This window comes from Triticum aestivum, chromosome 5D, assembly GCF_018294505.1.
Source record: "Triticum aestivum cultivar Chinese Spring chromosome 5D, IWGSC CS RefSeq v2.1, whole genome shotgun sequence".
Taxonomy (NCBI): domain Eukaryota; kingdom Viridiplantae; phylum Streptophyta; class Magnoliopsida; order Poales; family Poaceae; genus Triticum; species Triticum aestivum.
Window position 1 is genome coordinate 213,788,465 of NC_057808.1, and position 11,584 is coordinate 213,800,048.

Below are 11,584 nucleotides of genomic sequence, written 5' to 3' on the forward strand. Positions count from 1 at the left end.
GTGGCATTATTATAGGCTGAGAAAAGTAAACAATATGGCCCACTAAGCACGTTATGGGCTCTGGCCTAGTACACATCTAGAAGGGTTGACCCTATCATCAAAACCCACCATCCATGGTAACATCATCATACCCTCCGCAAAATACCGGAATAGGAAACAAATCACGCGAGAGCTATAACATCGCTTGTATTGAGTTTTAGTACGGTCGCCACAAGGTTTCGATGTTGAAGCGTTTTCTAGGCCGGCCCATTAGCACGTTCTATCGTTGTAGTCTTTTCGTTCGCTAGTTCTGGTTGCTGTAGATTGAATTCCCACCCTCTTCTTTTGTTGTACACTAGGTGGAGTTGTCCGGTATTATCTGTTTGCTCTCTTTATTTTTCTGTGTATTTGTTTTTATGGTTTTCTTTGGTTTTTAATGGTTTTTTCTTTTCCTTCTTTATTCTGTGTATTTGCTTAAAGGTTTCATTGTTTTTTCTTTTCTTTTGTTTTGATTTGTTTTTTCCTTCTTCCTTTTTCTGTACATGTTTTCTTGGTTTTTATAGGATTTTTTCTTTCTATTTCTTCCGTGTGTTTTAATTTTCATCGGTTTTCATAGTATGTTTTTTTTCTTTTTTTCTTTCGTGTGTTTTCTTTTCATTTTTAGTTTTTTATTTTTTGTGTCGCTTTACAAATTTTCTTCGGTTTTTTGGTATTCTTTTTTTTATCAACACATGTTACCTCATTCTACACATTGTACATTATCCTATACAGCAGGAATCTTGTTTTATATATATTTAAAATGTTTCTAATTCATGATTCTTTTTTTTCAAATATATGTTTTGTATCTATTTTTTTCATACACATTGTACATATTTTCGCATATATAAGGAACATTTTGTGTACATGTTTAACTTTTTTTCAAATAAATGAACACCATTTTCTTATATTTATATTTAGATGTCTACATTTTCCATATTTTTTTGCTGTACATACTAACATTTTTATACATGTTTAACATTTTCAAATACATTATTAACATATTTTAAAATATATGTTTTGATGTTTACTTTTTTATACACACTGTACATCTTTTTATATACCTGAAACATTTTGTTAATACATGTTTTACATTTTTAAATACATGATTAACATCTTTTTCAAACACGTGTTTTTGAACTTTCTTTCGAATACGTGTTAAGTATTTTTGAAATACAAGTAGACACATTTTTAATAAAACAAAACATGTTTCTTAAACCATGCTGACTTTTTTACATTGTATAAACAATTTTTTTAAAGTCACGCACATAATTTCCGAAACATGTGAACATTTTTCTAATGCAACGTACTTTTTGTTTGAATGGTACAAATATTTTTAGTTACACGAATATTTTATGACATTATATAAATATTTTCTAAGTATGTCATGTACATTTAAAAAAATATGTGATCATTTTCTTAATGTCCCAAACATTTTAACTGTTATCAACCTTTTATAAAACTATGCTTACATATGTTTTATGCCGCGTTAACATTTTTCAAATTCGTGATGTTTAATTTTTTATAAACTAAATTCAAGTTTTTGAATATATGTATTTGGGTTTTTTTTCCAAAAATATGAACACAAAAAAAAATGAATTCTATCTCTCACAGAAGCTCATGTACATCTTTGACTTTTGTCTAATAGGCACGTCCACAAGATTACCAGCAATAGATATTCTTTTTCTAGAATACTAGTAATTGATATTCAATAAAAAAATTGCGAGGAAAACTTTGGATCTATTCATCAACTGTCAAGGTAGTACAGAAAACACCAAAAGTAAAAAGTACATTCAGGTTTGTAGACCACCTATCGATGACTACAAGCACTGGAGCGAGCCGAAGGCGCGACGCTGTCATCGCCCCTCTCTCGTCGGAGCTGGGTAAACCTTGCTGTAGTAGATAGTTGAGAAGTCGTCGTGTTAAGGCCACATAGGACCAGTCAGAAGAGCAACCGCCCGTCGATGAAGAGAAGCATAAATCAGAAGGATCCAACCTGTATACACATGAACACAAACAAACAAAGACTGGACCCAAGTAAATCCACCGAAGACAAACACCAACCGGATCCCGTGAGATCCATCGGAGACAAACCTTCACGCGCCCTCCGATGATGCTATAAACACCACCAGTACAGGGGCTAAGCAGGAAGAATCTTATTCCATCTTCAGAGAGTCCGCCGCCGCCTCATCTCTCCAAGCAAGACACAAACCTTAATAAACTCAAAAAATATCAAAAAACGAAGCCCTCTTGTCGGCAGGGGCCGGGATCCACCGCGCCTTCATGACCCTAAGACCACAGATGACGACGTAGACCGGCGGCAACGCCGCGGGAGGCACAAGAAACGCTATGGCGGCTGGGTGCTCAGTCGAGCCAAAAGGTACGAGCGTCCCGTGTGTATATTGATATTCAAGAATTAATATGCTACGTGCCTTTACTTCTTTATTTCCGAGTTGACGTCAACATGCCCGGTTCAGATTTTCTTTTAACACTGTACAATCAAAGTCGGTTCACATGCCAGGTTGGTTCGCCATGCCCATTTCAGATTTTTTTTCTTGAGTTTTTTTTTTGAGAAATAGAAAATTTTCTTGACTGGCATGCTAGGTGGAGCCGAGTGATTTCTGTTTTAATGGGCCGGCCCAGGATGAGCGACGCACCCACGATAGCAATCGACAGGTTTTGCTAAAAAAAAATCGACAGGAAGAGCGGACGTGCGGGAGAGACGAGCGATGGCTCGATAGGCATCCTCCCCAGGTTCAGATCCCGACGGCATCCTCCGCAGGTTCCAGAACCGCTGACGTGGCGCTCCTCTTCCTCCTCCTCTCGCCTCTCCCATCACCGCCTCGTCTGCCTCAGCGCCGGCGACCGTCGCTCCCGTACCCACACTCCGCCGCAGGGATGGCTCAATGAGGTGACACCCCAACTCATCTCCCTAATCCCCAATTCATCAATCTTGGTGTCATCGGCCGTCGTCGCGCTTCTCCTCGCGTCGCGCGGCGCGGGGACCCCGATCCGTGGAGGGGTAAGGGCGCCGGAGGAGAGCGCGATTGAGGCGAGAATGCGCGAGGAATCCAAGGGATTTCTATATCTGGCTTGATTTCGCATCTCCTTGTTGATCGTCGCAGGTGTGTGTGAGCCGCGTTGATCTGGCTTCTGGTGGAGTGTGAAATGGTGGATTTCCCGGAAGGGTTGCGACGGCTCGCTGCTCTCATGCTCAAGTGCTGCGATCTCGACATACCAAATCGTCCCAAGGGCCTCGAGGATCCTGAGCGTCTGGCAAGGGAAACAGTTTGTATGTTTCTTTGTCTCCAGTTTCTTACCTCCATTTACTGGATCAGCCAATATCTCGTACCTCCATTTATAAATTCCTTGTTGTGCAGTTAGCGTAAATGAGATTGAGGCATTGTATGAGCTGTTCAAGAAGATCAGCAGTGCTGTGGTTGATGATGGTGTGATTAATAAAGTTAGTAAGTTATGCCGATTTCGTTGGGTGTGTAGTGTGGTTGCTGACAACTTGCACTCCCATAGAGCTCAATCTCATACCAAGGCCTTGCCTGTTGTATATGCAGGAAGAATTCCAACTGGCGCTGTTTAAGACTAACAGGAAAGATAGCATGTTTGCTGACCGGGTATGTCTGCGTGGCTTCTGTTTAATGGAGTTATGTTGTCACAAAAAGTCCATGTTGTTTTGTTCGTGATATTCGGTTGGTACTCGTTTTATTTGTTCTTTTGCGCTATTGGTTATTTGGTTCACCTTTCATGTAGCGTTTCGTACTTATATATGGCATGGAAGCATCTTGAATGCAGTATGAACATTGGCAGTGAGGCAGTTTTCCGTGGAGTTATCTAAAACACTATAAGTTTGAGCTTTGAAGTTTTGGTCATTTGCCATGTCACATGTGTTATGTGTTTGGGTTTGCACTCCCACATGTCTCCAGTTGCTGACGCAGCATTTCGGCATTTCACCATGCACTAGCTAACTTTTGAGTAGCTTTATCGTGTCATAAGTTATGGCAGCCTAAAACTAATGCTAATTGAGCTCTAATCTATAATAATGATATAACGAAATAGGAAAAACCTTAAAACAATAAACATACATAGTAGATAAGTACACTTGTGTATCTAAATTATGAATATTTATTCCATCTTATGCTATTATTCCTATATCAATATTATAATGAGAACCAAAATCTGCAAAGGTAGGCTTACTCTAAAAACATGGTTATATATAAATATGAAATAGGCAAATTTGCAAGGACTTAACTTACCACTTCCTGCTGCTGTTACAAATCATTACTTCGTGAACATGGACATATAACACAATTCTTTTTGATGATCTGATGTCAATACTTATTAATGCTGTACTTTAATCTATTTAGGTGTTTGATTTGTTCGACACGAAGCACAATGGGATTCTCGAATTTGAAGAATTTGTGCGAGCTCTTTCTGTATTCCATCCTAATGCACCAGTTGATGACAAAATTGATTGTAAGCCATCATGCTTTATTTATTTATTTTCATTTATTTACCTAGATAATGTGACATGGTTCAGCGAGGATTAAGTCTAGTTTTTCCCTCTTCGATGTGACAATTTTCCAAGACATGGATCTTCAATTATTGCTGCTTAGAAAATGAATATGAAAAGCTAGCTGGCTGTTGACTTCATTGGCAGATGCACACAAACTGTTGTCATTGATATACTCAACGCTGCAATTTAGACGAACTATCATTGGAATCCTAGTGGTTGCAGCTTGCAGCCAGACACTATCTCTTTTAATTTAGTTGTATGTGGAGCACACAAACTGTTATCATTGATATACTCAACCCTGTAATTTAGACGAACTATCATTGGAATCCTAGTGGTTGCAGCTTGCAGCTAGACACTATCTCTTTTAGTTTAGTTGTATGTGGAGACCACCCTGGAAGTGAGGGGCCGAGGGAGGGTGGTGTGTAGATACTTATGGATCCCAGTCTTAGACAGTTCATACACACTCATCTGTTATTACTTGGGCCATGTTGCGTTCAAATTTCTTCTTTGGTTTCTTGCATGCAAGCACACGAATGCCCTTTTGTCTCAATCTCTTCTTGAGTTCTTGTATGCATAGCATTTGCATCGGTCAGAATTTATGCTTGTGTCATACTAAATCATCTGTTCTTCTAATCTTATGCCATATATGAACTACTTGCAGTTGCTTTCAAACTCTATGATCTCAAACAACAAGGTTTCATTGAAAAGCAAGAGGTACTACCTTCATTTTGCCTATTGTGAACTCTTTCTGTTCTCTTGTATTTTGTTATGAGCTAGTAGTCCATTTGTTCATACTGTCAATCGTGTTCCTGTTCAAGGAATTTATTTTAGTGACAGTGAAAAGTAAGTGTGGTGAGAGAGCTATGCGTGTCAGCAATAACTAAATCGAGTTAACCGTGTGAAGCACTCATACATAGAAACTGACGCCCTTCTGCAATCCTTCCATCTTAATGTTACTCCTTTTTTTTGTGCTTGGAGAAAGCATGTCTATATAACATAAAGTTCAGCTAGGAGCAATCACCTTGGGAAAAAGTCATTGTGTGCCTTCTTAATTGTCAGGTGAAGCAAATGGTGGTTGCCACACTTGCTGAATCAGGAATGAACCTTTCTGATGAGGTTATAGAGGGTATTATCGACAAGGTATACTTAGAGTATACTTTTGCTATGATGTATGTCTGTTGAATTTATTCTTTTGCTTAAGGGGGCAATTTTTTTCTTCATCGCTAGACATTTGAGGAAGCAGATACAAAGCACGATGGTAAAATCGACAAGGAGGAATGGCGCAATCTTGTCTTGAGGCATCCATCTTTGTTGAAGAATATGACACTCCCATATCTAAGGTCTGTATGGCTGACCCTGTTTGTCCCCCCCACCCCACAACTTGAGTCAAGTTGTCTTACTGATCAGTACCTACTTCATCTCCGTGGGATACATGTGTGAAGTTCAGCATGCTAAATTCTTAAGGATCGATTTGCTCTGCATTTTCTGATCTCACAGAACATAGCCCATTTAACTTTGGAGTACTATAATTCAACTTGCTCGATTAGCAGAGGGGCACAGCATGTGAATAATATACATGGTTGTAACTCGAAACTAGGTCGAAAATGCTGATGTGGTTCGAGATTAAACATTCAGAGTCAGAAAACAGGTCCCTTTATTTTGCACAGCAGTAACAACAGTTTGATTCCCTTCTTACGGCTTGATTAATAACTGTGGATTTGTTCTAATTATAAAATATTTCATCAACAGGGATATTACCACAACATTTCCAAGCTTTGTCTTCAACTCTCAGGTCGAGGATGCTTGAGAATCCAGTTTCTAGGTTACCACTGAAGCTTGTGAAAGGCCACGGCAGACCATGTCGTAGGTGGACCTTGTGTATTTTTATTTCTTTATTCCTTTTTGGCGATATCCTTCTTGTGCTTTGAACAATTCTTGTAATTTTTTCACTTCTTTAAAATGTGAATTCCCAGCAATCTCCTCGTGTGAGGGCTCTTCTTTTGTATATACCCGAGTATAATCTAGAATTAACTGTTCCTTATGTATAAACGCTCTTCATATACCTAGTTGCTCATGCGAGTAGCAACTGATAATCAGCAGTTATATTTTATCGTTCTACTCTTTCGTTCATTCATTTGGTTGTTCTTGTGGTGTTGCTTGTACTCCCGTGCCATCGTCCAGTTTTAGTGGCTGCATAGCTGGAAGCTTTTCTTTCTTTAAGGTGAAATATACGTTACGACTTTGGTGACGCCTTGATATTCTTCAGGTGAAGCTTTGTCTTTTTCTTTTTACTTTACACATTTGCATTGTTTGGCATGCCTTGTCCGAAGCAAGTGCCTGCATAGGGTGTTTGTGTTGACATGGTTGCTCTTCCTATGTGTGGTGATAATTGCCCATCCTTATGTTTCTTGGTCTTAACATGGCTGTTGGTCATGGTTGGTTACGGTGGTAAGCACCGCTGTGTACATCTTAAGTCAACCTTAGAGCATCTATAGCCGGACTCTGTAAAATCTGCACCCCTAAACGTCCGCCGGCGTGTCCCCAGATAGCTTGCTTCTCATTTGTCCTACTCGGCAAGCACACCCCTAATATTGAAACCCTTGAATCCATGCAGGTCCATCATATATCACAAATTCATCGCCAATTTAGCAATGCAAAATAAAGCACAATTCAACACATGGCAAAAGAAAATATGACAATTGATAAACATGCGATACAAGAATGAATCATTGGGTGTTTGCATTGCGCCCGTTCATCTCCCTTTGCCTCAAGTCACTTATTGCCTTTCGGATCCAAGAGGGAAGCGTTGGCAACATGATCTTCGAATCCTCCGTGTCCGGGGCTAGTTGCAACCTCCCTTTCTCGAGCTCAATTGATCCAAAAGTCTTTGCCTTCTCCAGCTCCTATTTGACATACGCCTCCTTCAAGTCGATTCTCCTTCCGATGCTGCAACTTATTGTTCATCCTCTCCCGCTCCTAACCATCTTTTCTTTTTGCGCATCCAAGAAGAGCTTTCTATCTCCCTTCCTTCTTCTCCTCCTTTGGTGGAGAAAATGCTCTTCCATGTGGGGGACAATTTTGCTCGTTGCAGCGTCACGCACGGCCCTACCCTTCTCCCACTTGTTTCCCATCACTTAGCAGTTCATCTTTGGCGCGGTGGCTTGGCCCTCCTCCCCTCCACCTTCCTCATCTTTGTCATCCAATCCAATAGATTGTTGGGAGCTTGAGCCATCATTTTTCTTCACCTTCTTGTTGTCGTTCTCGAGGTCATCGATGAGCTGTTGTGTAACACCCCGCATGTAACTTTCCATATTTGTAACTCCGACTCTTGCCATTTTCGGCTATGTGATATGATATTCCCTTCGTGGTCGGGTTTTGTTTTCGTTTTGCATTTTGTTCATGTCATGCATTTCATATCATGTCATCATGTGCATTACATTTGCATACGTGTTCGCCTCTTGCATCCGAACATTTTCCCCGTTGTCCGTTTTGCAATCCGGCGCTCCTCTCTCCTCCGGTGCACCCCTCTTGTTTTCTTTCGTGAGCGGGTATCAAACATTCTCGGAATGGACCGAGGCTTGTCAAGTGGCCTTAGTATACCACCCGGAGACCACCGGTCAAGTTTCGTTCCATTTGGAGGTCGTTTGGTACTCCAACGGTTAACCGGGTAACCGCAGATGCCTTCTATGTGTTCCAGCAAAAACCCCCTCAAAAACCAGCCCAAAACCCACCAAAATCTCTTCCATGCTGTAGGTCGTTCGATCACGATCGTGTGGGCGAAAACCGCACCTCATTTGGAGCCTCCTAGCTCCCTCTAGCTATTTAAGTTCATCCCCTCCCGATACAATCTCAGACGAAACCCTAAAATTCGTCCCTCACCGCGCCGGACGTGTCCGTACGCCGGCCGGACACTTCGCGCCGCCGCCCCGGACCACTCGCCGCCCACCACGTGGCACGCCACCACGCACCGCGCCGCCGCGGCCCGCCCGCGCGCGACCGGGCCCCGAGCTGCCGCCCGGCCTCCGCCGTGCCCCGCCGCCGCCTGCATCGCCGTTGCCGTTGCCGCGCGCGCCGCCGCCATTGCCTCGCCGCGCCGCCGCCGTCGCCTCGCCGCGCCGTCGCCGGCCGTCCTCTCCCTCCGGCTACCCGCGCCGTCCTCCTCCTCCCGCGCCGGCCCCGCCGTCTCCTCCGGCCGCCGCGCCCTCCTCCACGCCGGCGAGCGTCGCCCGAGCCCAAGCTCCTTCGCCAGATCCGACCGGGCACTGTAGCGGTTGACTTTAGTCATTGATCTTTCACAATACATGCCCATGTTCAACAGTGCATAACTCCTTGCATGTAGCTCCGTTTCGTGCGTGTAATATATTGAATTGTTCGTCTCATGATGCTCTACATTTTGTTCAATTGCACCATGTTCATTAAAGGTCATCTTGATGCCCAAATCTCTGTTGCAAGAGGGCTAGTTGCTGTTTTCTTCTGGTTCTTATCAGAACTTGGAGATTTGTCATTTTTGTATCATTTAATCTGTGCATCTTATGGGCATGAGCTCTACATGTGTTTTGTTGTATGCCATGCCATCTTTCCAGTGGTGTATGCCATGTATTTTTGTGATCTCTGTGGTGACTAGCACAAGCATGCAAACTAGGCCCCGTAATGTTTCTGATTTCAGGGACGGTGTTTTCTCCGTCCTTGTCTGCTGATATTTTATTGCCATGTAAACTTGATGCTACCGAGAGATACATGCATATTTTGGAGATGTTTACTAAGGATGTTTTATAAATATTGTTGTAATTGATCCATTCCTGCCCTTGTTTGTAATTATGGAGTACCATAGCATGACTCAATCTTGCTCTACTTTTGCTATAAAATATTTCTGGCAGATTCTTAACATGATATGCAATTTGCCAAGCTTATTGTAGTTGATCCATACATGCTATGCTTTTGTTCTTGCCATGGATAGCTTCATAAGCATGCCATCTTGCTGTAGGTATGCTTGCTTTTCCATGAATTGCTTTGCGGTGAGTGCATCAAGCTCACCAAGATGCCTTCATATTATTATTTCTTCCATGCTCTGTTTTCTGCTGTCTGTAACCTGTTAACGAAACTTGCTATGTTTACATGCTTGCCATCATATCTTCTGGTCCTTTTTGGCTTATGGTCAGTAAGGGACTTTTGTCATATGCATTTAGTATAATACTGCCATGCCTTGTTTTGCTATGTTAAGTTCCTGTAGCTTGTTGATTTCGTGCTCTGAACATTGCTACCTGATACTGTTTTCTGCCATGTCCAGTAATTTCACCAAGTCTGTGATCCTGTTATCTTTTGCACTTTTGCCATGCTTGTTTGAGCTTGTTATGTTGTGAACTAGCCATAGCTCAGTGTTCATCTTTTGTCAAGCATCTCCTGTAGATTACTTTCATATGCTTTGTTGCTATTTTGGAGTGCTCTAGCATTGTTGCTTATTGCATTTTAGGTGCTATCATGCTGTTAATCGCAAATTCGTGTCATTCTTGTTTTGCTTCCCATTTGCAAACCGTGCATCCGTTTCCGGTGATCTTTATATCGATTTCGACCGAAATCATCTCATCTTTCCAGTGGCATGCTTGGTTTGCCAAGTTACTGCCTTGTTCATCATTTTCCTCCCGGAGCACGCATATGCATCGCATATCATATCTCGCATATCATACATGTTTTGCATCATGTTGCTTGTGAATTTCTCGTGATTGATTGTGGTTCCATTGCTTGTGTTCTTGTCTTGGGTAGAGCCGGGAGACGAGTTCGTGAACGAGGAACCTGTTGAGTACGCTTACGAGGATCAAGATTTCGACAACTCTGAGAACCTTGCAGGCAAGATGACCACCCCCTCGAAATCACTTCTATCTTTGCTTTGCTAGTTGTTCGCTCTATTGCCATGCTGCGCTACCTATCACTTGCTATATCATGCCTTCCATATTGCCATGTCAGCCTCTAACCATCATTTCCTAGCAAACCGTTGTTTGGCTAAGTTACCGCTTTTGCTCAGCCCTTCTTAAAGTGTTGCTAGTTGCAGGTGAAGTTGAAGTCTGTTCCATGTCGGAACATGGATATGTTGGGATATCACAATATCTCTTATTTAATTAATGCATCTATATATTTTGGTAAAGGGTGGAAGGCTCGGCCTTATGCCTGGTGTTTTGTTCCACTCTTGCCGCCTAGTTGCTGTTATACCGGGATTATGTTCCTTGAGTTTGCGTTCCTTACGCGGTTGGGTGATTTATGGGACCCCCTTGACAGTTCGCCTTGAATAAAACTCCTCCAGCAAGTCCCACCCTTGGTTTTACCATTTGCCACCTAAGCCTTTCCCCCGGGTTTTCGCGAGCCCGAGGGTCATCTTATTTTAACCCCCCGGGCCAGTGCTCCTTCGAGTGTTGGTCCAAACTGAGTAGACTGCGGGGCCCCCTCTTGGAAACTCGAGGTCTGGTTTTACTCGTAGGATGTCTCATCCGGTGTTGCCCTGAGAACGAGATATGTGCAGCTCCTATCGGGATTTGTCGGCACATCGGGCGGCTTTGCTGGTCTTGTTTTACCATTGTCGAAATGTCTTGTAAACCGGGATTCCGAGGCTGATCGGGTCTTTCCGGGAGAAGGTTTATCCTTCGTTGACCGTGAGAGCTTATGATGGGCTAAGTTGGGACACCCCTGCAGGGTATTATCTTTTGAAAGCCGTGCCCGCGGTTATGAGGCAGATGGGAATTTGTTATTGTCCGGTTGTAGAAAACTTGTCACTTGACCCAATTAAAATACATCAACTGCGTGTGTAGCCGTGATGGTCTCTTCTCGGCGGAGTCCGGGAAGTGAACACGGTTTGAGTTATGAATGACGTAAGTAGGAGTTCAGGATCACTTCTTGGTCATTGCTAGATGACGACCGTTCCGTTGTTTCTCTTCTCGCTCTCTTTTGCGTTTGTTAGCCACCATATATGCTTATTGCCGCTGCAGCTCCACCTAAATACACCATCCTTCCCTATAAGCTTAAATAGTCTTGATCTCGCGGGTGTGAGATTGC

At 42.6% G+C, this 11,584-nt stretch overlaps 1 protein-coding gene across 1 annotated transcript; it reads left to right on the top strand.

The window, feature by feature from the left end:
- Positions 1–2,684: 2,684 nt before the first annotated feature.
- On the top strand, positions 2,685–6,661 carry LOC123120111 (calcineurin B-like protein 6). The gene is made up of 9 exons (XM_044540131.1): positions 2,685–2,926; positions 3,141–3,307; positions 3,396–3,478; positions 3,585–3,644; positions 4,395–4,503; positions 5,205–5,257; positions 5,603–5,683; positions 5,771–5,883; positions 6,293–6,661. Exons 2-9 carry the CDS (start codon positions 3,184–3,186, stop codon positions 6,348–6,350), a joined length of 681 nt encoding a protein of 226 aa, XP_044396066.1. The 5' UTR covers positions 2,685–2,926; positions 3,141–3,183; the 3' UTR covers positions 6,351–6,661.
- Positions 6,662–11,584: the final 4,923 nt, after the last annotated feature.

What these genes read in the sequence shown, in the direction of transcription:
- LOC123120111 (XM_044540131.1), top strand. Translation starts at nt 3,184, where the DNA reads ATGGTGGATTTCCCGGAAGGGTTGCGACGGCTCGCTGCTCTCATGCTC. An exon ending in ATGATGGTGTGATTAATAAA is followed by an intron (nt 3,479 to 3,584) that starts GTTAGTAAGTTA and finishes TTGTATATGCAG; the next exon opens with GAAGAATTCCAACTGGCGCT. An exon ending in GTTTCATTGAAAAGCAAGAG is followed by an intron (nt 5,258 to 5,602) that starts GTACTACCTTCA and finishes CTTAATTGTCAG; the next exon opens with GTGAAGCAAATGGTGGTTGC.